This window comes from Neofelis nebulosa, chromosome 1, assembly GCF_028018385.1.
Source record: "Neofelis nebulosa isolate mNeoNeb1 chromosome 1, mNeoNeb1.pri, whole genome shotgun sequence".
Taxonomy (NCBI): Eukaryota; Metazoa; Chordata; class Mammalia; order Carnivora; family Felidae; genus Neofelis; species Neofelis nebulosa.
Window position 1 is genome coordinate 63,814,239 of NC_080782.1, and position 27,922 is coordinate 63,842,160.

The 27,922-nt window shown below is 46.0% G+C and overlaps 1 protein-coding gene and 1 long non-coding RNA gene across 12 annotated transcripts in view; both read left to right on the forward strand.

Moving 5' to 3' along the window:
- Positions 1-27,922, forward strand: part of LOC131508526 (uncharacterized) — a 384,833-nt gene that overhangs the window by 180,688 nt on the left and 176,223 nt on the right. Inside the window, exon 1 of one of the 11 annotated variants that reach the window (XR_009260055.1) lies at positions 6,808-7,135. The exons of the other annotated variants lie outside the window; for them this stretch is intronic. This is a non-coding gene — a long non-coding RNA (uncharacterized LOC131508526). Of the gene's footprint in view, positions 1-6,807; positions 7,136-27,922 lie in introns of those variants that run through there. 11 annotated transcript variants of the gene reach the window in all.
- Positions 6,074-6,676, forward strand: LOC131508516 (large ribosomal subunit protein uL22-like). Its single transcript, XM_058723540.1, has one exon. It carries the CDS (start codon positions 6,107-6,109, stop codon positions 6,659-6,661), a length of 555 nt encoding a protein of 184 aa, XP_058579523.1. The 5' UTR covers positions 6,074-6,106; the 3' UTR covers positions 6,662-6,676.

Sequence of the window (27,922 nt, forward strand, 5' to 3'; positions counted from 1 at the left end):
GTTGGGTTTACCAGATGACTGAACTGCTCTGGGGCAGATACCTGAAATTAGGGCATTGTGGGTTAGGGGGCAACCCCCAGATACCAGCATTTCCACCTTACCCTTGCTCTTCTTGTCCCATAGGAGAAAAATATCGTGTAGGTCATTTTAGTTGAATATTTTGTTACTTGGATCCTTAAATATTCCTGTTAAATAGAGCCACAGATAACCTTTGGAAACCCAGTTAAGGAAAACTGGGAGGGAAATTCAGACATGAATTTTTACTCTCTGATCTTTGTGTCTCCATTCTTTCTGGGTTAGAGGTTGGCTGACTGAACACTTGGAGCGCAGCAGAGTATGGTCAGAAAATCTGGATCAGGAATTCTAGTTGTGTCACAGACAAGAAAAGAGAAAGTGGTGAGGGTCCCTGGGTCACAGACTCATAGTCTTTCAGGGGAGAATGTTCTCTCAGAGAGCACCTGGGTCCATATCCCAACCTACTCCCTGGGTTTCCATTCATTGTTGCCAAATTACTTCCCATTTCCTGAACATTCTGTGCCTCGGCTGATCCGTTTCCTTGACTCGAAAGTTTCCATCATCTCCTCTCCCACTTTCCCTTTTGGCTTATCTTTCAAGACACCATTTGGTGACCTCTTCTTTCAGGTTCTTCTGACCGCTGCCATGCCTCTCCACCCACAGAGGATGTATTGCTCCTTCTGCTAGGTTATATTAGTTCCCTACTCTCACATCTTTCCCAGCTCTCCCTCATCCAGTAAGCACCTTGGCACAGTTTAGGCGTTTAGCATATGACACAACAGTTCATTGTTGATATGCTTAGGTCACCTGCCAAAGTAGGGTTTCTTTGATGGAAGGATCCATTTATCTTGACCATTTGCATTTTTTTTTCTAGAGCCCAGAATGATACATTCAGTCAGTGCTTGAGTGTTTAAGACTGTGCTTTGGACCGCGTGTGCTTTGGCACAATAGTTTCCTAGGATGATCTTAGGAATTGCACACCAAGAGGACTCCATGGTCAAATAGGTGTGGAGAATAGTAGGCTGTATGAAATTTTTCAAAGCCCCACCCATATTATGAATCACCAAGAGGGAGATTGAGTATGCCAGGTTTCTCCAGTGGATTTGATCATGGGGTCTCTTTTTCGCAGAGAACCTTGAGTGATTAAAATGTTGAGGAATGCATTTTGGAAACCCTAAGCCAGACAACTCCCTTATTTTAAAAGAAAAGCATAATCCAGTGCCTGTCTTAAAGTCTACCAGCTGGCTGGAGATATAGATGAACCCGAAGACTGAGATCCCTTGAGGGCATACCATGGATGACCCCAGGGGTTACTAGACAGCCAGTGAACTATAGTTCAAAAGGCAGCAGTTTTTTGTTTTGTTTTTTTTAATTTTTTTTTTTCAACGTTTTTTATTTATTTGTGGGACAGAGCGAGACAGAGCACGAACGGGGGAGGGGCAGAGAGAGAGGGAGACGCGGAATCGGAAGCAGGCTCCAGGCTCCGAGCCGTCGGCCCGGAGCCCGACGCGGGGCTCGAACTCACGGACCGCGGGATCGTGACCTGGCCGAAGTCGGACGCTCAACCGACGGCGCCACCCGGGCGCCCCTAAAAGGCAGCAGTTTGAAGGGTCAGGAAGACCTGGGCTCAAACCTGGATTTTCCACTTTCTACCTGAGTCACCACAACCAACACTCTAACCTCTCCGTCTCCACTTTCTCATCTGTAAAACAGAGCTAATAATGCCTGTCTCACGTGGTACTTGTGATGTCCAAAGGGTCTACCATGTAACAAAAGGCTCAATGAATGGTTACTGTGGAAGCCAGGAGCATTCTCCAGACTTCCAGGGATGTGAGGAAAGATCCTGCAGATATTAGAGGTAAACATTAAAGAATTAATAACGCTTTGGGTACACAGGCCACTGATATGTAGAGACATAGCCAAAGAAGGTTCTCCAGGAGAGAGTAAGAACTTTCCAGCCCCATATTAACAGTAGGACAAGGGCCTGTTCATTCTGGAATCTTCCTTCCTGCACCTGGGGACTGATAGGTGAAACCAGTCCTCGGAACCAGCTTCCTTCCCCACCTGAGTGGCCATCTTTCCATGGCTCTCTACACCCCAGAGTGGGCATCAGTGCAGCTGAACCTGAACATTCCTCTCTTCCTCCTCAGGCTGCCAAGATCTGTCCTCTGTCCATCTCTTTGCCTCTTCTCTCTTTTCTTTCTCTGTCACACTCTGCCTCAGTGGCACCGATTCTCTATCACTTCCCAGCACCCTCTGGCCTCCTCCCTCCCATCTCAGGGCCTTTGCTCATGTCCTTTCCTCCATCTGAAAGCCTTCCCTTCTCTCTGCCGGTTGAACTCTTCTCCAGATCTTATCTCAAAATCACCATCTCAAGAGAAGCCTTCTCCTAAATGCCATCATGATCAGTCCTTCCATTGTTAGCTGCTCACAACCTTTCCTCTACTTGTTCTTCATCTTGAACGCTGTTAATAAAGACACATTTATGGGATTTGAAAAACAATTATGTCTATCTCCCATTCTAGAAGGTAAGTTTCTTGAGGCTTACTTTGCAACCATGGTATCCCCAGGGCCTAAGACAGCCTGGGCACAGTAGTAGGTGCCCAGCAAATAGTAGGTGAACTGAGTAGACAGCATTCCTGGTTTAGTTTGGGGGTCCGTGCTTCCCACAGTTTTCTGAATGGGGTTGTTCTCTTTGTGGGCTCGGGAGAGAAAGGCTGGAAGGTTTGCCAAGCCTGCTTCTTATAGGAAGGGGCTGATGTTTGGGCCTTGGTGTGTGCATGGCCGGGCAGAGGAGCACTGCAGGAGACCCTGTCAGTGGGAGCCCATCTCTAAAGTGGTCCCCTTTAGGGATTCATAGGAGAAAATTCTTCCAGCCTTCAGTAGAGCATTTTCTGCATACCTCTGACACATTCCATTCTTTACTGTGCAGATTTTGGAAGGACTCATTTCTTCCGTTTTGCTTCAGCTGCTGGGAAGCTCCTGTTGAATTTACAGCCACTTCTTATAATCAAATGACAGCTCAAGGCTTGCAGTTTGCATGTTAACCACACCCAGGATTCATTTTCTTTTCCTGCCCCCATTTCCCTTTTGTCCTGACTTCTTACTGTATTCATTTTGTATCCTCATGTATGTAGGAGACACTCTCAGCCACATCAAACCTTTTCCGCAAGAGTTTGACTATTTTTTAAAAATTGAGGTGAACTTCAAAAAAGTGAAATTAACCATTTGAAGTATCAGTGGCATTTAGTGCGTTCGCGATGTTGTGCAAACAGCACCTCTATCTCATTTCAAACCGTTTTCATCACTCCCAAAGAAAACCCCCATGCCCTTTAAGCAGTCATTCCTCATTTCTCTCCCCCCAGGCCCACGTAACCACCAGTCTGCTTTCCATCCCTACGGATTTGCCGATCTGTTTCCTACAAATTGAATTGTACAATATGTGACCATTTGTTTGTGTCTGGCTTCTTCCACTGTGCCTAGTGTTTTGGGGTTCATCCATGTTGTGGCATGTATCGGCACTTCATGCCTTTTTGCGGTTTATTTTGGTAGATGGATTGGTTAAACATGGGGGTCAGCAGCAGAGGCTGAGAACATGTAGGTTCCCCTAACGTGTGAGAGGAGGAAAAAAATCTCCCCAGGTCTCCGTAGAGTACACGATAGAGATCTCCACCCAGAAAGCCAGTATACTGCGGACAGGCCAACATTACATTCCAGAGGTCTTGAGACCTGGGCACGGGCTGCTTTTCTCCAGAGATATTCTCCCAGAATAGACAGAGGTGTCAGTCAGTGCTAAAATAACCTTGGCAGAAGTCCCGATGCCAGAAAGATAGCCACAAACGTCAACGCCAAGGTACATGGTGGCGGGAAGGGGGGGGTTCTAAATTAAGTCTTGGGCAGTGAGTTATATTGACTCGGTTCTGGTGGGGCTGACCGGTCACCTCTACCCCTTTGGACGCATGTCCCTGGTTTGGCAGGTGGTGGGTGAGAAGGGCCTTGGGAAGGCCAAGGTGAAAATGCTGCCAAGAAATGTGGTATGATTTCCAGCACTAAGGCACTCCATCCAGGCCAGAAGGCAGTTTCGGGGGGAGAAATAAAGGGAGGCAACTGGATTTCAGCTTCTTGAATGGAACTTAGGAAAGCAGATATAATGGCTACTCCGCTCATGGGAAGCGACTCTGTTAATGTGTTGGTTGATTATTGACACTGGAGATGACCAGAGAGATGATAGGGGACTGATGTAGATGAACATGGCTGCAGAGGCCACTGTGGCCCAACCCAATTTCCTTCTATGACCCGACCTGTGGTTCTTCTTCTTTTTAAATTTCATTCACAGCTTGAAAATGGCGGTTTGGGCATTTGGTGGTGGTGGGGGGGGGGGGGGGGCCTTAGGGCTAAGATGACCCTGGGAACGGATTCCAGTCATGTCATCTCTCGTTATTTCAGCTTGGGTAAGTTTCCTCTCTGAACCTTAGCTTTCTCAGTTGTAAAATGGGAGTGATAGCACAATTACCTCGAGGAGCTACTGTGCGGATGAAAACTGGTAATGCAGTGAGACATTGGCATTGAGGCAGGTGTTCCTTAAAAGCGTGCTCTCTTCTTCCTTTCTCCTCTTCTAAATATTAGGGGAGACAACCAGATCTTCGGGAGAATCCAGGTATCAGTGATGCAATGTGAGACCCAAAGGTGGGCTGTGAGTGAAAAAGTGAAGGGATAAGACATGGTCAGCGCCATACGGTTGAGAAAATTTCCAGTTGGGAGAGACAAAATACATTTATGTGAGAAGCAATGTCAGGATAACCCGTAACAAGGGCTGAAGTGGTGAAGTGGTGCGTGCTGTCCTTTACGGTCAAGTGGCCCATCTCTTCTGGAGACGACGATCTTCAGCGACGATGGGTGAGTGCCATTCCACAGTTCTTTCCGTCCCTGCAATGACACGTTGGGTCAGCGTAACCTGTTTGTGGTCTGGGCCCCCTCCTCTGGCCTCCTGTGAAAACTGCCTGGTGCATAAATGCTTTTTTAATACTTTAAGTGAGTTTTCAATGCGTGCTTCCTATGCGAGAGGGCCTGCGCTAAGCTCTCTGTGCTGACCATCCCCTTTTCTCGTTATAGTGGCCCTAGCAGGTAGGTCCTTGTATTATCCCTAAATAGAGGAAAGACACAGGGCTCTGAGGCAGAACACGCTTGCTCAAGGTGACCAGGGTAGCAAGTGGCAGAGCTGGCCTTTGACCCAGGCAGCTGGACTTCAGAGTTACTGCTCCAGCTCTCAGGCCCGGGTGACAACCTTCAGCACTCCTGCCTACTGGGTGTAGTAGGAAGGGAAGCAGGGATCAGTGTGGGCCTGACTGGTTGCTGAGGAAGACTCCAAGAACACGTGGTGACATTGCCGGACACGTTCACAAGGAAGGCCTGGATGACTGCGGGAGACAGGGAAACCGAGAGCTTTCCAGTGGCAATAAGTCGGAATAAACACGGAGAGCAGCACAAGAGGACAGCAGAAGTAGGAAGACGGAGGAAGCTTCTGTCAGTGGCACACAGCATCCCCAGAGAAGCTGTTGTTCCGTCACGCAAGTTGGGGAGCACTGGTTTCATGCAAATTGGGCAGCTATGGTGTGGACATGACAGGGACCGGGAAGGCCATCTGCTGCTTAGAAAGGAAGCCTGAGAGCAGAGGACTTGGGAGGGGATGTCATCCCTGGAGCCACACTTGGATGTGTGAGCCGGGACAGCCACTTTCTAGCTGGGGACTGACTTAGAAAGTCCCTTTTTATCTCTTAGCTGCGGGTTTCTTAGCTGTAACATAAGGGCAGCTACCCGATGGGATTATCCTCAAGATTGGAGAGAATGCTTGCAACGTAATAAGCACAGTGCCGCCCTCCCCCACCATAGATGTAAATGTTTGCTCTCATCGTTAGTAATAGTGGTAACGAGCACTGTTAATGTGCATGTCGCTGTTGGCACAGTATTGGTGTAAACCCACATATCCTCTGAATGGCCGTGCCAATTCATGGTGAAAATCAAGAGCACCCACTTCTTTACATAAAGCTTTGGAATCGCTCTTCCCGTAAGCGGCCTGAGGTGATCTCTGAAAATGGTTCGCTATTCACTTGACCCGGAAAACCCGACAAAATCATGCAAATCAAGAGGTTCAAATCTTCGTGTTCACTTTAAGAACACACGGGAAACTGCCCAGGCCATCAAGGGTATGCATATCCGAAAAGCCACCAAGTATCTGAAAGATGTCACTTTGCAGAAGCAATGTGTGCCATTCCGACGCTACAATGGTGGAGTTGGTAGGTGTGCCCAGGCCAAACAGTGGGGCTGGACACAGGGTCGGTGGCCCAAAAAGAGTGCCGAATTTTTACTGCACATGCTTAAAAATGCAGAGAGTAATGCTGAACTTAAGGGTTTAGATGTAGATTCTCTGGTCATTGAGCACATCCAGGTGAACAAAGCCCCCAAAATGCGGCGTAGAACTTACAGGGCTCATGGTCGGATAAACCCATACATGAGCTCTCCCTGCCACATTGAGATGATCCTTACTGAAAAAGAGCAGATTATTCCTAAACCAGAAGAGGAGGTTGCACAGAAGAAAAAGATATCCCAGAAGAAACTGAAGAAACAAAAACCTATGGCCCGGGAGTAAATTCTGCATGAAATACATGCAAATAAAAGTAAAAACAGAAAAAAAAAAAAAATAAAGCTTTGGAATCAACCTTAGAATAGGAGGTGAAGAAAGTTGGTGTGTGTGTGTGTGTGTGTGTGTGTGTGTGTATGTGTGTGCGTGCACTTGCGTGCCCCTTGTGTGTATTGTGGAGCTGTGGGTAGTCTCAAACATGGCAGGAGAATATGATAGTGCCATAGAGCAGACACAGCATGTACCAAGTGCTGTGAAGGCACAAAGGAGGAACTTATTAATGCTGCCAAGAATAGATAAGGCTTTCAGAGCATATGATGTGTGCATGAGCCCTTGGCAGATGGGAAGAAGTCAGCTGGGTAAAGAAGAAAGAGGAATGCAAAGGCACAGCGTCTTGGCAGAGCTTGCTTGGTTCAAGGAACAAGTTAAGAAACAGCAGAGGCAGAGATCTTGGAGAAGGTACCAGGGCACATAGCTGTAAAGGTGAGCCCTCCCCCGACTCCAGCCCAAGCCAGACTCTGACTTTCTACCCAAAGGTCCCCCCAGGACACTCTGGCATGGGTGGCCCCATGTGGGCAGCTCTGTGTTCGGATAGCTATGTATTCCTGGATGTGTGTCTGTCCCAAGGATCTCAGAAGGGAGGAACATAGGTGAATGAAGTGGGAAGAAGCCAGAGGACAGGCAAGGACTCAGGGAAGGAAGCCAAGAAGGCAAAGCTCTTTGAGATAGCAGACCTTTGAGAGCCTACATAGATAGTCTCTGCTGTGAGCCCTGCCAGGGTGACCTCCGGCAGTCTGCAATGTCTCTGTGGATATGGGCCATGGAAATCGAGGGTGGAGATAGTTCTTGGCGAGGCACATCATGGTCTGGTACATCTCATAATTTCTCTTGGAGGCCCCTGGGTATGCTGTCAAAGAGAAAGATGTCCATGGGGCCCCCCATCACTTCTGACTTGTTTTCCCAAAAGTGCAGCTGGATTTGCTCAGTGCTATCTGCACTATCTCACTGGCCACCCCGCCTGCTCATCTGTTTATAGACTGTCAGACAGTTGGCCCGGGTTGGGGGGACACGGTGTGACCACAGAATGCAGTGTTGACTCCTCCAATGGGAGGACCCTGGGGCCTTTACCTTGCCTGCTCTGGGGTCCCAGCTGAGAGATGGGCCACAGGTTAGCATCCACGGTGAGCTTGACCTATGTTAACAACAACAGTAATAATACCATGATTAATTGAAGGTTTTTTAGGTACCAGGTACCATACCAACATATAGTTTATTCCTGTAATCCTGTGAGGTTAGGGTGGGTCATTAGTCTCTTCTTCCTCATGGGGAAACTGAGGCTCAGAGATGTCATGTAAATTGCCCAAGGATCCACAGCCAAAAGACAGAGCTGGAAGTAAACTCCTGGAGGCACAGCACCCTCTAAAAAAGAAAGAGTCCCCTCTTCCTGACATTCAACACCCTTCGGGTTGTGTAGTGATCTACGTGTCTGGGTTCAGACTGCCTGCTCTCATGCCCACAGCACAGCCACAATATCCTGCTGGCTGTTCCTGATGCCCTGTCTGATTTCTACCTTGCATGCCTCTGTCCCTACAGTTTTCCCTTCCCAGCTCTGGGAAATATCTCAGAGGGACCCCACCTGGTCTCCAGGGTCAGGAAAGATGTTTTCTTTTTTTCATTTTAGGGTCCAGCACTACAGAGTTAACGATGACACTTTTTTCTTCTAAAGATACCTCCTGCTCATTGTTTAAGATTCCCAGAGTACAGGGGCGCCTGGGTGGCGCAGTCGGTTAAGCGTCCGACTTCAGCCAGGTCACGATCTCGCGGTCCGTGAGTTCGAGCCCCGCGTCGGGCTCTGGGCCGACGGCTCGGAGCCTGGAGCCTGTTTCCGATTCTGTGTCTCCCTCTCTCTCTGCCCCTCCCCCGTTCATGCTCTGTCTCTCTCTGTCCCAAAAATAAATTAAAAACGTTGAAAAAAAAATTAAAAAAAAAAAGATTCCCAGAGTACAAAAGTGTATGAAGTTCAACCCTCCTTTCTAATCTCTTCTCCACCCCGAATTCCACCCTCAGAGAAAGCCGCTGTTGGGTGCTTTGCTGTGTCCTCATTTATACAAATGAGATCAAATAACATTTCTGGAGGCTTTTCTCCATCTTTCTCTACCCTGCTCTGTGTCCGATGGACAGCAGCACCTTGGCTCCCATGGGCTCTGGCTTCTGGGTGGGGTGATCAGTGGGCAGCACTAGCAGGAGACAGGAGGGCCAGAAGAGAAGAGGCTGAAGTATATACCCCTTTCTCCCCTTCAGCTTCTGCATTACCTCCCTGTGGCTCTCGAAGTGGTCAGACTCCCTGAGGCCACAGGCCACGTTGGGCCTTTCTTTCCCAGTCCAGCTACCTCTGGACTCCGGGGACCTGAGGCCCTCCCTTGTCCCCTGAGGCTGAGGCAGACAGTGACTTCCTGCCCTTGCTGCTTCCCAGATGCTTCACACCCCATGTTGGTCCTCTTACCCTTGCCCCAGCACCATACCAACTTCTTCACGACACCCTTTTCACACCTTTGCACACTCTTGAGTATGTCCTCTGCATGCTGCTGGAACTCTGCGACATACATACCATTCCGGAACTCCTCTGCCCCTTAGCACTATATTGTGGGCATTTTTTCAATATCTGTAGCTGCGTATCTATCCTTAAAGCATGCACGGTGCTTCTTTCTGGGTAAATCATAATCCAGAGTTGGAGACCAGAAATAAACAGGGACCAGGTAAATGGACATGGCAGAGAGAACTGTGGAGGGCTTGAGTGAGTGGCCATGACAGAGACGAATAGGAGTGATCTGCTGACTGGTCTCCTGTTATGCTGATGGACCATAGTCAGTTCCAGCCGTGCCCCATTGGTGGACGCTTAGGGTTTGTCCACAATTCCACTCCTTCCAACAATGCTGCAGCAAACATTCTTGTTCCTGAATCTTTGTGCCTTTGTCCCAACATATCTGGAAAGGAATTTTACAGACGTGGAACTCCTGGAAAGACGTGTGGGTGGATTTAAAATTTGCTAGAGTCAATAAATGATGCCGAAGGAACACCTCTTCCTCAGGACAGCCCGTGCAAGATGAAGCCATAATTTATTTGCCCTGCAGGGAGCCAGAGGAAGTCTTATCCAGGAGAGGGCTTGGTGAGAGCTGAGGCTCTATGGCCTTCCCTGAACTAAAACCTCATCACAGACTGTCTCCTTTTATTCAAGGTGGCAATACAACTTGCCCACCATCCCTTCCCCTGCCTTCCACAGCTATCTTTCTTCCAAGAAACCTTGGAGTTGATAGAAGAATGTTACAACCAAATACCACAGAGATATTTTTTTTTTTAAATGAGATCCAAGAGAAAAGCCTGGAAACAATTACTGCTTCAACCTTTCTGGTGATTCAGTTTGAGTAAATGTTTAAAGAGCACCTAGTCTGTGTTAGTTTTGTGCTGGTACTAGGAAAACATGGGTGGATAAGATATGGCTCCCTCACCCCCCTGACAAGCCCACAGTCTGCAGAGGGGAGGAGTTAATACTGTGTTTTCCAAACCTGTCAAGGGACCTGGTGCACCAGAATTATCTAGGAACTTTTAAAAATCTCAGGTCCCAGGGGGTGCCTGGGTGGCTCAGTCGGTTGGGCATCTGACTTCAGTTCAGGCCATGATCCCACGGTTCATGGGTTCAAGCCCCGCATCGGGCTCTGTGCTGACAGCTCAGAGCCTGGAGCCTGGGTCAGATTCTGTCTCCATCTCTCTCTGCTCCTCCCCTGCTTGCACTCTGTCTCTCTCTGTCTCTCAAAAATAAACAAATGTTAAAAAAATATGGAAAACTCAAAGGATTCCACCAAAAAACTTCTAGAACTTATCTATGAATTCAGCCAAGTTGCAGGATATAAAATCAATGCACAGAAATCGGTTGCATTCCTATACACCAATAATGAAGCAACAGAAAGAGAAATCAGGGAATTGATCCCATTTACAGTTGCACAAAAAAAAAACCATAAAATACCTAGGAATATATCTAACCAAATAGGTGAAAAATCTATACACTGAAAACTAAAGAAAGCTTATGAAAGGAATTGAAGAAGACACAAAAAAATGGAAAAAGATTCCATGCTCCTGGATAGCAAGAACAAGTATTGTTAAAATGTCAATATTACCCGAAGCAATGTACATATTCAATGCAATCCCTATCAAAGTAACACCAGCATTCTTCACAGAGCTAGAACAAACAATCCTAAAATTTGTATGGAACAGAAAAGGCCCCAAATAGCCAAAACAATCTTGAAAAAGAAAACCAAAGCTGGAGGCATCACAATCCCAGACTTCAAGCTGTATTACAAAGCTGTAATCATCAAGACATATGGTACTGGCACAAAAACAGACGCTCAGATCAATGGAACAGAATAGAGAACCCAGAAATGGACCCACAAATGTATGGCCAACTGATCTTTGAAAAGCAAGAAAGAATATCCAATGGAATAAAGACAGTCTCTTGAGCAAATGGTGCTGGGAAAACTGGACAGCAACATGCAGAAAAATGAGTCTGGACCACTTTCTTACCATACACAAAAATAAACTCAAAATGGATGAAAGACCTAAATGTAAGACAGGAAGCCATCAAAATCCTAGAGGAGAAATCAGGCAAAAACCTCTTTGACCTCAGCCACAGCAACTTCTTACTCAACACATCTCTGGAGGCAAGGGAAACCAAAGCAAAAATGAACTATTGGGACCACATCAAAATAAAAAGCTTCTGCACAGCGAAGGAAACAATCAGCAAAACTAAAAGGCAGGTGACAGAATGGAGAATGTATGTGCAAACGACATATCAGATAAAGGGTTAGTATCCAAAATCTATAAAGAACTTCTCAAAGTCAACACCCAAAAGACAAATAGTCCAGTAGAGAAATGGGCAAAAGACATGAATAGACACTTCTCCAAAGAAGACATCCAGATGGCCACCCGGCATATGAAAAAATACTCAACATCACTGATCATCCGGGAAATACAAATCAAAACCACAATGAGACACCACCTGACACCTGTCAGAATGGCTAACATTAACAACTCAGGCAACAGCAGGTGTTGGCGAGGATGCGGAGAAAGAGGATCTCTTTTGCACTGCTGGTGGGAAGGCAAACTGGTGCAGCCACTCTGGAAAACAGTATGGAGGTTCCTTAAAAAATTAAAAATAGGACTATCCTACGATCCAGCAATTGCACTGCTAGGTATTTATCCAAGGGATACAGGTGTGCTGTTTCGAGGGGGCACATGCACCCTAATGTTTATAGCAGTGCTATCACAATAGCCAAAGTATGGAAAGAGCCCAAATGTCCATCCAGAGATGAATGGATAAAGAAGATGTGGTATATATATATATGTGTATATATGTATATATATATACACATATATATATACACATATATATATGTATACACACACACACACAATGGAGTATTACTCAGCAATCAAAAAGAATGAAATCTTGCCATTCGCAACTATGTGGATGGAACTAGAGGGTATTATGCTAGGCGAAATTAGTCAGAGAAAGACAAATATATGACTTCACTCATGAGGACTTTAAGAGACAAAACAGATGAACCTAAGGGAAGGGAAGCAAAAATAATATAAAAACAGGGAGCAGACAAAACATAAGAGACTCTTAAATATAGAGAACAAACAGAGGGTTACTGGAGGGGTTGTGGGAGGGGGGGTGGGATAAATGGGTAAGGGGCACTAAGGAATTTACTCCTGAAATCATTGTTGCACTATATGCTAACTAACTTAGATGTAAATTTTTAAAAATAAGTAAATGAATGAATGAATGAATAAATAAATGAAAAAAATAAACAAATAAGTAAATAAAAAAAATAAAAATAACTAACAATTAAAAAAAAGCTCAGGTCCCAGAGGCCCAGCCTAGGGGCTTTCTTGTTCAGCAGATCTGATGTGGGGTCTGGGACTCTGCAGTCTTAAGAGCCCTCCAGATGACTGACATTCAGGGTGGGTTGTGAGCTGTGGCTGTAACATGTCCATACAGGTACATGATGTGATCACTTGTGAAATGTAGGGGTGACAGACCTTTATGGCCTGAGGGCCAAACCTGATATTTTGGCCTATAGTTTGGGCTTGCACATTACAAAAAATTAGTCTCCAGCCTCTAATAATCAGAAGATATCTCATTAAAATTTGGATTTTATCTCTTTGAAAAATCCTAACAACTTGCTACAATACTTGGCCTTTTAGATGGGACATACACTCTCCAGCTTTGTACAATTCCTGGAACTCCCCGGTGTCTCTCTCATAACATTGCCAGTTGCCAGTTGTCAGTTACTGGATTCACACTACTCTTTTTCATATGGTAGGACTAAGGGCAAATGAAATACTTCTGTGCTGTTAACCCAAATGAAAAGTCAAAGAATGTTAAGACATGAGAGAGACAAGAAGTCTGTGTGTGTGTGTGTGTGTGTGTGTGTATGTGTGTGTGTGTAATTTTTAAGTAAGAGAGAGTATATTTATTAAATTTTTTTTTTACATTTATTTAATTTTGATAGAGACAGAACACAAGTGGGGGAGAGGCAGATAGAGGAGGAGACACAGAATCCGAAGCAGGCTCCAGGCTCCGAGCTGACAGCACAGAGCCCCACACGGGGCTCGAACCCACAAACTGCGAGATCATGACCTGAGCCGAAGTCAGACGCTCGACTGACTGAGCCACCCAGGTGCCCGATGAAAGAGCATATTTCCTCATAGAATTGTTCGATGGGTACATCAAATATGACCAAAGAATATGAGCTCAGTCTATTTCCTTCATTTATGCTCCTAGCCGGAGCCCCATGCACCAGCACCAAGAACATTAGATCAGAGGTGGGAGGTAGGAGAATCAAGAGCCTGGATTCCTCCAGCCCGTTTGGCCATTAACTTACCATGTCCTCTTGGGCACAATATTGAATTCCTCTTGGCTGCCTTGTAAAACAGTGGTTTTCAACTGGGTGAAGTTTTACCCTCCCTCCAAAGGAACAGTCAGTGTCTTACAGCATTTTTTTTGTTGTCACAATTGGAGGGAGAAGTTGCCATTGGCATCTAGGCAAAGGCCAGGGATGCTGCTAAACATACTGCAATGAACAGGACAGTCCCTCATGCAAAAGGATTATCCTACCCAAATATCAACAGTGTTGGGGTTGAGAAATTCTATTATAAATGGAGGAGTCCATCCCTTTTAGCTCTGAAAATCTAAAATGTTAGCCTTGGAACACACACACACACACACACACACACACACACACACACACACCTTTCAGTTTGGGAGTGGATAAAGCCTTAGTAACAGGTAAAATCTTGAAGGGTGACTAGGATGAGAGACAAGGAGAGGGTGTTCCAGTAAGTGGGAGCCATGGACATAGATAGGGGAGGGTGAGTGCAGAGCATGGTCATGGTCACAGAATGGTGAGTGGTTGGGCTTACCTGGTTCTTGCAGGTGATACAGAAATCCGTGCCTGGCAGAGAGGCTGGGGACCAGCTGTTTGGGACAGTGTTCTCAGTGCGTGGGGTGGGATGGACGTCTGTATGGCTGATCACAACTATTCCAGCTCTCTCTCCTTCCACGTAGGATTGTACTTCCTGCTCAGGTGAAGTCAGAGCTGACCATGTGACTTGAGTTAGCCATTGAATAGTGGGCAGAAGTGGTGAGACTTTGCTGCTGGGTGCAAGTGTTAAAGACCAGTGCATCCAGGGAATTCTTCATATTACTGTCTCCTTTCCCTCTGGCACAAGGACCCTCCACACTTAAGACGGTGGCTGCTTCATCGGCCTGGAACTCCGAGCAACAGGTATGAGTAGGGACCCTGTCAACCCACAGTGAATTTGAGCAAGACATGACCTTTGTGCTTTCGACTGCTGAGATTTGAAGGTCGTCTCTGTCTGTTACCGCGGCAGAACATGGCTATCCTGACTGATTTAGACGGAAGTTACCAGTGGTAACTAACATGATTGTAGATGGCACACAGAGATGCCACGAAACTGTATACATTCCTCAGTGAGAGCACTTAACTATCTGGGTAACCCTAACAAATAAGTGTCGGTGTGGTGCTAGACTGCCTTTAACACCTGTCTAATATATCCTGTGCTCTCTTTTTTAACAGAGAGTGGGCACAGGCTCAAGTTTCTGTATTTAGCTAAAATTTCATAGCATAGTTTTAAAATTGCATTTAATGTTAGGGTTGCCTTCTATTTATGGCAAGTTTTCCGTTTATGGTAGTGATATAAAATTTTTAAAAATGGTTAAGTAAAGAAAGTGAGTCATTTTAAAGACTTCTAGAAAGCCAATAAAACATCGGTGGTACATGCTCATGGCAAAACTCATAAAGACGGTTTACAAATGACTGAAGTTGGAGAGCAGAGCTCATAGGATCGGGCAAAATCTCTTGCAGAGGTAAAAGGGGTGAGTTGAGGCTAACGGCGTAATCACAACAAGAAACACAATATTAATAATATTTCTGGGCATTCTTCTAACAAGATGAGAACAGCCGTCACACGATAGGATCTAAAGGGGCATAGAATATAGTCCGTGTTCTCCATACTGCCCAGTGCCTGGCGCACAGCAGATTCCTGACCAATAATTGTGGAATGAGTGTGGTCAGTGGGCAGGACTCGGTTTAATTCTATGCTTGCTTAGGCGGGTGGGCTACAGTCTTGGGAAGTCCTTTGCTCTGCTCAGCATGTTGAAAAGCTTCTGCGAGCACATCTGGGAGACTAGGCAGAGTGCTAAGTAGTTGTGCAAACAGAGGGTAGGAAGGTGGAGGATCCCTAGGTGTGGGGCCAGGGGGATGGGAAGAAGTAGCCACGGAGGCTGGTACTGCCAGCCAGGAAGAGGAATCGGTGGTGTGTGCGCGTGCGGGAGGCGGGTGGTGGCAGTCGGAAAAGGACTGTGAAGAACAGACATTTCTCCTATGAGTTTTGCAAAGCCCAGCTCTGACTCAGCAAGGGAGAAGGAGAGATTGCGGAAATGTCGGGGAGGCTTGGGCTTTCCAAAATGCACTAAAAAGTCTATGGGTTAACTTTCCCTCTAACTCATGGCAGCCCCATTTTTCTGCCCAGCTGCAGTGGTTGGCGAAGAGATTGCTCCTGGTGAAGTCCCCCTTCATGTAAGTCCCAATCCTGGATGGGGGCAGCATGTGGGCCTAGATTGTTTTTCAAGTGCTGTCCGATGTGTTTCCTTTGGTTTGCCCAAAGTCGTTTTGCAATTGCTGTTAAAAATTATAAATCTGAAGGAGGATTTATAAGGAGCCAGGAGTTTGCCTACTTGGACAACATCGGTGGGCAGTGTCCAGTTTAAGCAGTTGTCTCCTGGCTGGGAAGGAATCACACTGCATTCCGGAGGCAGAAGGCCAACTCCTTTCAACAGAGGATCATGACTGTGTCTTAAGAGTAAAATCACTGCATCCTGGGGTCTCGCAGCCCTTGGAGGTTTCCCTGACATGTGACCTGAAAGATGCTGGGAGCATCTGCTGACTACGACCTGGAAGGGATAATTGAAAGAGGCTAAATTGTGCTGTGGGGAAAGTAACTCTCTGTGAGAAATTGACATGGCAAGTCAACTGGGAAGGTACCACCAACCAGAGCCTTGGAAAGAGGGAGTCCAGTGCACCTACTCCCTTTTATTGGAAGGATAATCGGTAAGGTTTGAGTTTCCCAAAGCAGAGAAGTATGCAGCTAGTTCATTTTACATAACCTGAAACCTAGATCTCAAGATACACTTTGTGCTGACATAGAAAAGTGTGTGAGCTGGTGCCACCTATGGGCAAGTTGTGGTGCTGCAGCCTAGCTCTATTAGATGTTGGGTCCAGATAAAGTCAGTGGATAAAATGTGTAAGGGAATTAAAAAAAAATTTTTTTTAACGTTTATTTATTTTTGAGACAGAGAGAGACAGAGCATGAACAGGGGAGGGGCAGAGAGAGAGGGAGACACAGAATCTGAAACAGGCTGCAGGTTCTGAGCAGTCAGCACAGAGCCCGACGTGGGGCTCGAACTCACGGACCGTGAGATCATGACCTGAGCCGAAGTCGGACGCTCAACTGACCAAGCCACCCAGGCGCCCCAGTAAGGGAATTTTTTAAATCTATAATTATATAAATGTTTGTTGGCATAGTTTGTTTTACAAGGAAGTATTACAGGCTCTTGGAACTGGAGGCAGAAATCATTAAATTGTATGCAAAAAGATGGAGAAAATTGTATTATAGGAATTTCTTCCAGAAAAAAATTCCGTGTGTATAGGAAAGAAATTCTCTGATAAATCTTTTTGGTCGTGGAGTGAGACCCCAGAGGCCATGCTCCAGGAAGAGTAGACGGTCTACTGGCTACTAAGGAGGGTGGATCCTGTTAGCTGGCTATAACTGACCTGGATGGGGTAGACATGGCTGAGGGCAAGGCTGCATTGCTTGACTCAATAGAAAGGAGATGAAGCATTTTCAGGAGAAGCATTCCAGAAGAGGAATAATACCACAGGGAAAGCACAGGAGAATGGGAACTTGGAGGCTAGACATGTCTGATGAAGAATGGAAGAAGTATGCTGTGAGAGATATGGGTATCATCTCTCCTGCATTTCCCCCATGGAAAGTCTGGTTGGAGTTCTTTGTGGAAAATGGATAAGGGGTGAGAGCGTGGGTTGACTTGAGTTCTTTTTTTTTTTTTTTTTTACGTTTATTCAGTTTTGAAAGACAGAGAGAAACAGAGCATGAATGGGAGAAGGGCAGAGAGAGAGGGAGACACAGAATCCGAAGCAGGCTCCAGGCTCTGAGCTGTCAGCACAGAGCCCGACGTAGGGCTCGAACTCACAACCATGAGATCATGACCTGAGCCAAAGTAGGTCGCTTAGCCAACTGAGCCACCCAGGTGCCCCTGACCTGAGTTCTTAATAGAATCTTGGAGTTGAAAGGGATTCTAAAAGGTCACCAAGCCCATTCCCACCCAAAGTAGAAACACCTTCCCTGATTCCCATGGGGATGTGAGCAGCCTGGTTCAAACACATCCAGGGGACAGTGGGCTTACTTCTTCCGGAGGCAGACAGGCCCAGTGAGAACTTCCTTTCTTTGGTTTGCGGTCTTTGTTTAATTCAGAGGAATCGTAAATAAGGAAGTGGCTACACTAGGGGAGGGCACAACAGTAAAGTCATGACAGTTACTGGGTAGAGTGTTCCCACTGGTGCCAAGCATTTAACTTACATGATCTTACTCGAACCCCTTGGGAAAGTCATTCCTTCTGCTTTGGAGATAAAGAAATGGAGGTCTTGCAAGACTTGCTGTTCTGCCTGAAGTCACATGGCTAGCGGCAGGGGAAGCCAGTGTTTGAACTCTGGCATCTTTGAGTATTTCACGCTGTCACCATTTCTCCCCTGCTGGTTCTCCTGGGAAATCACCCCCTGACAAAATTTGTGAGAGAGTTCTTGTTCTGCAGAGTGATGGACTCAACATGGTATCTGACTGTGGTCTCTGACCCTTAAGAGGAACTTCTGAAGTGCCGAGGAAGCTTAGAGAGTCAATGATCTCTTAGAAACACTCAGAAGAACTGGGGTTAGTTCACTTGGAGAAGGCTGATTATACAATGGGTCTTCAGGTTTATGAAAGATTTTAGACACCGTGGTCACCAGCTGTTCTCCATCGTGGCTCAGAGGGGGCAGTGAAATAATTTACGTGTAGGTCTAGCCGAATGCTTGGCATGGAGTTGGCACTCCATAAATGATAGGCTTCTGCTCCCACAACCCAAATCTCTAGAATTTCTATGAAGTCTAAATAAATGCCATTTTTTGACACGAAAACGACTTGATTTTGAGCGGAGTATTACAAGATCACTGTTGGACCTAGTCAAAGATTCCAGCTGCACAACTTATGCATTATGGGGTAAAGTGGGAATTAAAACCCTGCAGCCCTGTTGCATGGATGGAATCAGATAGAATATACAAAGCACCTGGCACACGGCCTTGCGTGCAACTGCCAGATGAATGTTGAGACTAAAGCCGTGTTGTGGGATTTGTTTTCAACTCTTGGCCATGAGCAAACTGCCTGGGAGCCCTTCCTGGGTCGATCAGACTCTGGAGATTTATGGGCAACCCGAGCTGGCCTTATAGAGGAGAAGAACGTCCTCCCTTTTGGCAGATGTGCTAGGAAGGGAGCTTCTGCAGCCTCCTCCTTTGCCTCAGTTTCCCTGGAGCGGCTGATCCGATTGGCCGGGGCTGGCCGCAAGAGGCGGGGTCACCGATGACTTACTGCGCTGATGGGTGGCTCCGCCTCTGGCCGGCTGTGTTTCCTGCAGGTGTTTCTATCACAGAAGGTGGGTTGAGACTTCCACACCCCCTAATACACAGTCTTCCGGGAGCCCAGCCTTTGGGAAGGGGGGTGATTAAATGCTTCCTTAGCCATTGATGAAGCCGGGCTTTCTCAGCTTCAGCACCATTGACATTTCCGGTGGGAAAATCCCTTCTTGTATACATTATAGGATGTTAAGCGACATCCCTGACCTCTACCCATTAGAGGCCGGTAGCAACTCCCACCTCAGTTGTGACAGCCAAAAATGTTTCCAGACGTTGCCAGATGTCCCCTGGCAGGTAAAAGCTGCCTGGTTGAAAGCCAGTCTCTACCGGCATGTTGGGTAGTGAGTCCAGTATCGGGAGGAGGGAATTTTACTTCCCACTAACCCTTGAACTCTTAAGCTTTGCTACCAGGTGGCTAAGAGAGAGGCTTTCTTGAGTTTCTTCATAGCGAGAGAGAAACAGCAAGAAATAGTGAACGGGTGAGGGGCAGAAAGGGAAACCGAGGCAGGAGCCAGCCGTGAGCGACTTCCATGAAACTTCCAAAGGTGCCGCATGTGTAGGAGCAGAGTTGCTGTCAGGGCTGGGCCGTGAGGGCCCCCCTGTGCTTGCTAAATACGCTGTCTGGGGTGCAGGGGCTGACGGGCAAATACTAGCGGCCATCTCTGCTGCAGCTGCTGGGGGACAGAGGTCGGGGAAAGACACACACTCCCTTGTGCAGAAACCACCGTTCTTCTCCCTCTGGCTCCCTACCCAGCCAGTCCTGCAAACCGCCCTGTCCCGTCCTCACCCGCCCAGACCCTCTGCCCGGGGTCGTCCACTGCCGCCAGCTGCCCTAGTCAGCCCTAGCGCCGGTGCAGGGAGACGGGGCAAGGGAAACGAAACTCCCCAGCACTGGGCCATTGAAAATAATCACTGCCTTTTCAAAGGCCGACTTTGCCCGGTGCCAAGGCAAGAACTGTCTGTCTCGCCACCTTTCAGTTCTTGTTAAAAAGCAGAAGGCATGTCAGGGCCGGGCCAGGCCACAGGACAGAGAGGGCTTTCTTTGCAGCGCCGGATGATTCTCCGTGCTCTAATGAAAGCTCTTATTAGCCCCAGCTGGCGTCCCATTTTCCTGAGCTGTAATAAAAAATGGCCCGGGTCATCCTTTCCCAGGCTAATTTCAAAAGCATTACCACCGTCATAATTGATTACTATTTATTTTGGTCATTAATAGTCATGCACCCCTCCTTGTGACATGTGGATTAAATGGCCCGAGACTATTTATGGCACGTGGCAGCCAGTATTTATTTTCTGTGATTCCTCAAGCCCCCAGTCCCTTTCAGAGTAACCCCTTGATTTCATGACGCCCAGAGAGTCCTCCTCTAGCTCGAATATTCAAACTACTAGCCGTGGTGCCTGGTGGGAATCGGGATGAAAAGTTGGGGCTTCAGAAAAGATGAGAGAGTGCCAGGGGCATAGTCGTACAGAGGGCAAAGAGGTGTGCCTTCCACACTGGTGTTGGAGGCAGGAGGAAGGGAGATGAACCGAACAGTTATGAGTTTGTTGTTGTTTTTTTCTCTCTGGCCCCTTGAAGGAGGCAGTTACCAAGCATCCGTGGCCAGTTAATTTGGGAAGAGTATTGGTATTTTCTGTCTTCAAGACAGAGAGTTTGGAAGCTGCCTGCATGTGACTGCAGAAGGATCATAATGTTCCCTAAATAGTCAAAATATGAATAGAGACCTCATCAAATGAAAATCCCTGAGGAGGTCAGTTTAATTCACACCCACTCTTGAAATGGAGCGATTTTACTTCCATATTGTCCCACCTGTTGTTCTACTGTCAGGTAGTTAGTGCTCCCAAAAGGCTCTGGAAATTACAAAAAGAAACAAAAAAAGGCAAACAAGGGTTAAAAGCTTTAAATTTCCCCAAAGGCTGTGCTCCTACATCTCCTACGTCCGACTGGGCAGACATGCTGTGTTCAGGTGGGAATCTGACTCAAGCTAAGGCAAAGGTAGTGCCTGCCTCTGGGCCATCTAGCTTCTTGATTGGTGGAAGGATAGACACCAAGCTCGAGTCCACCAATCAGAGCTCTTCCCCAGAAGTTTTGAAGCTGAGACCAATAAAAGCACAAGTCAGTCCCTCTTTGGCTTTGGAAGTAAGGAACCATTCACAGACATGAATGAAACCAGTCCACCAGTGGGGAGGATTTGGTCAATATTCAGAGAGAAGCCCATTTCAGAGATGGAGACAGACAGAGTCCTAGTGACGTTTGAGACGCTGCTTTCAGTTACTCCTGAAACCTGGAGGAGGAACAATGAAAAGAGTTGTGCAGGGCACAATTCATAGGGCCACCATATGATATATATGTGATATAGTGGCCCCTGGGGTTGTGCAGTGTGCAGCTTGCACAACTGTGCATGGTGACCCCTCGGAAGCATCCCTGCCCTTTCTTCTGCTTGCTTGGAGGTACTCCAGTGCCCTGTTATTAAATTCTTCTTTTTACCAAGTCCATTTGGAATTGGATTTATGTCGCTTAAACCAAATGAGATCTAAATAATACAATAATAGCTATCTATGACCACGAAGGAAAAAAACAAAACAAAACTGTAACTCCCTCACCCCCACCATCCAGCTTATTCTAGATAGCAAGAAAGAAGTACCTGTCTTTCTTACCTATTAATTGTCAATTTACTAGTCATTCAGGGAGTCACGGAAGAGGGAGAGAAAGTGTGCATCCCGACTCCAGCCACAGTCCTGGGGTGCCAGGCCTTGCAGACTGCCAGGCTGGACAGAAGGCGCGTGAATGCAAACAATTTCCAGAAGGCCTTTGGGCTGGCTGTGTGGGAACAGCTGCACAGCTCCCTAATGGGTGTCAATGTCATCGCAGACTCAACATTTTCCAGGGGAATGGGGCTGAGAGAATGCTGTGCTCTGGCCAGACAGTGCCCCGGAGGGGTGGGGGGATGTGGAGAGACAAGGAAGGTTGCCAGGCAGAATAGCCTCACGTCCAGACCCAGGGGACGGAGAATGAGGAAGAGTCTTGAAGAAGCTTTCAGTTCATGGTTTCTGCATTCCACCACTGTAAGGGCTTTCTGAGTCTCCCTAGTAAAATATGTAGACACTTAATTTCAGGAATGAACAATAATTAAAGGATTTTTTTTTAAGGGTTGGGGGGAGGAGGAACCCTGGCAGAGTTCTTTAAAAGAAGGCAGAGGGAAGGGAATTCAAACAATCCCAAGGAATGTAAATAAGTGTTCTACAAAGGGATGTGGATGGTGTGGTGGGATTAGCGTGGATTTTGAATTTAGCCTGATGTGGGTTCACGTCCTGGCTTTGTAGGACTATAGAGAAGCCACATCAGTTCTGGGAGGTGGCGTTTCCTCATCAAAACCAAGGATGATAATACCTAATTGAGTGTGAGTATAGCCCCGGACACAATACATACATGTTAATTAGGACTACAGACTAGAGTCGCCCAGGAAAATAGTGCAATGCCAGAATGTGAGCTATTGGCTTTGGTTTTGTTGGTCCCCGCGCCCCCCCCCCCCTTAATATGTTTTGACACCGTGCTACGTTCTTACAGGCATCTTTTCTACTACAACTCACTTCTCAGCTTTCATCCTGAGGCCAAATGTTTTTGGAAATATGTAATGTAGTCCGCTGGATAACAGAGGAACTCAGACTCAGTGGCCATTCTTTGAATTTTTTATCTTAGCCCTGCCCTCCCCACGACCATCTGGCCCCTTTGGTTTTGCTTTTGCTTTGCCATTACTGTTTTCATCTTTTTCTCACTGCCCATCTGTATTAGTCATCCTTTGCTGCATAACAAATTATACCAAAACTTAGCAGTTTGAAACAAGAAGCGTGAATTATCTCACAGTTTCTGTTTCGGGGATTCTGGAGCATCTGGGTGGTTCTCATTCAGTGTAGCATATGAGGCTGCAGGCAGCTGTCAGCCTGGGTTTCAGGCACCAGAAGGCTGGCCTGGGGTTTGGGTCCCATTTCCAGGTCAGCTCAGTCACTTGGCTGTTGGTAGGAGGACTCAGTTCTTCCCTACACGGACCTCTCCACGGGTTGCTTGAGCGTCCTCGCAACCTGGCAATGGGAAAAGGCCCTTGTCTCCACTGTCACCAACCATGTCCAGTTTCAGTACTGTGCAGTCTACCTTAGATGTCTCTTAATTCAGCCTTTTGTGATTTCTTCCCTAGAGGATCTCAACAACTTCCTATGATATGGTGATTTATAATGAGAAATAGATATTTGGGCTTCACCCCTGTTCCTGGCACAGAGCTCTTCAAAATCGTTGGAATTTCCTAAGTGAAGAGAGAGCTTAAGATGAAGAGAGTGTCCTTTGTTATTCATAACAAGCCCCTTTCAACCACACCGGAGTTTATGTTAACGTGGTGACTTTTGGAAAGCCCTAAGAATGGCAGAGACCAATCAGAGGATTAGAGGGTTGGAACTTTCAGCCCCATCCCCCTGCCCTCCTGGGGGGAGAGAGGGACTAGAGGTTGGACTAATCACCAGTGGCTAACGATTGAATCAGTCATGCCTACCTAATGAAGCCTCCATAGAAACCTAAAAGGATAAAGTTCAGAGCTTCTCCGATGGCGAGCATTTGGGGGTGCCAGGAGGGTGGTGCGCCTGGAGAGTGTATGGAGACTCCCCATACCACCCCTCAGCCTTGCCCTATACATCACTTTCACGTCATCTAGTAAGCTGATAAACATAAATAAAGTGACTTCTTGAGTTCTGTGAGCCATTCTAGCAAATTATTGAACCTGAGGATGGGGTCGTAGAGGGGGGTCTCTGATTTATAGCCAGTTGAACAGAAACCTGAGATTTGTGGTTGGTACCTGAAGTAGAGGGACAGTCTTGTGGGACTGAGCACTTAACCTATGGGATCCAACACTAACTGCAGGTAGATAGTGTCAGAATTGAATTGAATTGCAGGACACCCAGTTGATATCCACAGAGAATTGGAGAATTAGTTGGTGTGGGAAAAACCCCACACATCTGGTGTCAGAGTGCTGTATGAGTGTAAAGGAACCAGGTTTTCCCGGACTTCCTCACAGGGCTTTCTCTTTCCAATCATCTGTTGAGCAAGGGTTTCTCAATCTTGGCACTAGTGACATTTTGGGCCACATAGTTCTTGGTAGTTGTTGAACAAATCCTTTGTTGTCATTCTACGGTCTGTGCATTGCAGGGAGTTTAGCAGCATTCCTGGTCTTTACCTACTAGATGCACCCCATCCCCTGAGTTCTGACAATCAAAGATATATCCAGACATTTTGTTGTCATTGTTGTTGTTGTTGTTGTTGTTGTTGAAAGAGACAGAGAGAGAGAAAGAGAAGCAGTGCAATCAGGGGAGGGGCAGAGGGAGAGGTAGAGAGAGAATATCAAGCAGGCTCTAATGCAACTGCGGAGCCTGACACAGGGCTCGATCTCATGACTGTGAGATCATGACCTGGGCTGAAAGCAAGAGTTGGATACTTAGCTGACTGAGCCACACAGGCGCCCCCACCTAGACATTGTTAAATGTCCCCTGAGTGGGGGTTGCAGGGAGCAAAAGTGCCCTTAGTTGAGAACTCCTGTGTTAAGCTGACTCTAGAGTTTCATTATATGTTAACTATAAAATGTACTTGTGGTTTAGTGTGCAATGCGCCAGGCTGTTGGTGATTGGATCGACTTGTGCCTTTCTCTCTTGTTTTGACTTTTTTCTAGTTGAGGTTATACGTATGCACAGTTTGACTAGTTCTACAAGGTCTGTTAAGATGCCAATAACATTGCTTAGTTCCCCTCCCCTCCATTTCCCCTTTCTGGGGATTCAGTTTTCAGCTCTTTTAATATTTACTCTCTATCTCTTTATATACTTGAATTGCTAACTCTGGCTTTTTCAGTCTTGGGTCTTATCCATTAACTGTGGATGATAAGGACTTATCACTCTTTTCCTCATTCCATTTCCACCACTTCCCACCCCTCCACCCTTCCCATATATTTATATTGTAATTTTGGCTTGATAAACATTCATTGTTTCTTATATATGTTTATATATGCCTTACGGAGCCATGGCTATGAACTAATCTTTTGTTTTACCTGGAATTAACAATTGCCTTTTTATTGTCACCTATTATTTGATTGTTCAATTTTCTATGTATTTATCATTAATTCAACTCCTAAATCTCAATTTCACCTTTCTGAAAAAAAAATCCATTTTCTAAATTTCATTTTTCCCGGTGTGGGCTGGTTGCCCTCTACTGTGGTATAGAGCTGTCAGCCTGGGCTCGTCTTTTGCCATTATCCAGAGAATTCCCCTCACCTTTGGTTTCTGTAGTACTGGGTTAAATGTTGTCATCTTCACCATGCCCCTCCTACTAATTTGTGTCTTTCCCGGAACCTTAGAATGTAACATTATTTGGAAATAGACTCATTGTAGAGGTAATTAGTTAAGATGAGGTCATATTGGAGTAGGGTGGGCCCTTAACCCTATATGACTAATGTCCCTATAGAAAGAGGAGAAGAGATATAGAGATATGCACAGAGGCAAGACAGCCATATGGAGACAGAGGCAGAGATTCGAATTCTTCTGCCAGAAGCCAAAGAGAGGCTGGGCCCACCAGAAGCTGGAAAAACCAAGGAAGAGCCCCTTCAAGGTTTCAGAGAAGGCATGGCCCTGCTGACACCATGATTTTGATTTCTAGCCTCTAGGACTGATAAATTTCTGTTGATTTAGACCACACAGTTTGTAGTGCATTGTTATGGCAGCCCTAGGCAACTAATACATAAGCCATGTCTTTTGTTTTTTCTTAGTTTACTCATTCATTTGATAGAATATACTAGTGGCTTTTTGGGAAAAGCATGCAGCAGTTAAATTTTTTGAGAATTTGCATATCTGAATTATTTTTATTCTGTCCTTATACAGGAGTGATAATTGGGCTAGATATAGAATTCTAGGTTGGAAATACTTTTCTTCTAGAATTTTGAAATCACTGCCCCATTGTCTTTTGTTTGTTTTTCTCCGCATAGCTGTTAAAAACTCTTAATTTATTCTAATTTCTGATCTATTGCATGTGGCCTGTTTTTCCTACCCTTCAGAAGCTTGGTGGGATGTTATCTTTGTTCTGAGTGTTCTGGAAATTTCATAACAATGCACCTTAGTTTAGTGTGAGTATATTTATTCTCATTATGCTGAGAACTTAAAGTCCCCTTTGAATCTGGAGATTTTTGTTCTTCAAGTTTCAAAATATTCTTTCATTATTTTGTTGATGACTATCCCCTCAGTTTTCACTGTTCTTTCTTTGTGGTACTTTTCTTATTTGCATGTAAGACTTCTTGGGCTGGTCTTCTAATTATTTTCTCTTTTCTTCCCTGTTTTCTCTTTGTCTTTCTGACTTCCTTTCTGAAACTCTTTCTCAATTTTATATTTCAATCTTTTACAAAGTTTTTAACTTATATTTTCACAGTATTAATTTTCAAAAAATATTTTTTGCTTCTAAGTGTTTTTTTTATAGCATTCTGTTCTTGTTTCATTGATATGGTGTCTTTTCTTATCTTGCAAGGTGATCAGTGATAGTTTGGAGCCATTTTTCCTCTCCTTGCAAAATTTCTGTTTTCTCCAAGTCATTTTTATTTGTTTGTTTTGTTTCTTGACTTGTCTCATAGAGGCTTTCCTCAGATATTTTGTTGTTGTTGTTGTTGTTGTTGTTGTTAATCAATGGCTGTCTGAATGAGTGGAGTTTCTTGACTGTGAACTTTACTGTGGAGTGCTATACTGTGCTAATTGCTGGGGAGCTCCTGTTTCAATATCTTTAGGTCTTTCTACCTGAGTTTGTCAGACACAGGAGATAATTTTCCTCTAATCTCCTCTCCAGAGGGCAAAAGTCTGGATTCCAGCATTCTGGAAGCTCAGTATGGGAAGAGAGATGGGAGAAGGCCACGTCCATAGTTACTGAACAATAGCCCATCAACTGGGTCTGATGTCACATAGTCCAGAGTCTCTATATTTTATCCTTCTTGGAAGGCAAATGATCAGTCTTCTGCCAGAGTGAGGAAGGGGCAGGTACCCAGCAATGTGGAATGAGGAGGATCTCCAGGCATCTAATACCAATAAACGGATTCCAAGCAGTCTCCATTATTTTACACCCTCCCTCCCACAGCTTTGTTCTCAGTTCCAGAAGTGCACTGTGTCACAGGTTCCTATGTTTTCTGAGTATTCTCTTGTATGTGTCCACTCGGCTCACAGATTTTCTTGCTATGAGCTTGGAATTCAGTTCTGTCAGAGCTGCTTAGTCAAATAATACTTATCCATAAACTTTCTGGATCCCAAAGTTTTGTTACTTTCACCTCTCTCATTTTTCCCTTGCACTTTTATGTCTTCAAAAAAAAAAAATCCCATCCTGATAGTTTTAGTCCCTTCATGAGGGACTGCAATGAGATACCAGGTGCAATCTGACCTCTTTACTCAGAAGGCCCGAGTTTGCACTTCCCACCCTGTTTTGGGCGTTACTTTGGAAGGGAGCTAAAGCGTGTTCTCAAGCGTGGTCTCAAGGTACCACATATCAAGCATGTTCTGAAGGAAACTTCTTCACCACTACTTGATCCAAGACAGCATTTTGGACCAATCATGTGCTATCCAGCAAAACACATGAAATGTATTTATATAATGGTATCTTCCTATCAACCAGGGGAATCCTATTTCCATCAAACACTTTTCCCAAGCACTTTGCCACTTTCTACCTCTCCTGCACCTGATCCAAGGACAGCTTATCCCAGAGCTGATACTGAGAGGAGATAAAGAAAGCAGGGTTGAGGTGGGGGAGGTTGGGTGATTTATTGGTTCGTGACGCATGGAGCCCGAAGACGACTTGGGACCTGTGTTATTTGGGGTGGGCAGGAAAACATGCATTGATGAGGTGGTGTGTGAGCAGAGACCACAGGAGTAGAGGAGAAAGGCATGCGGATGTCTGGGGGAG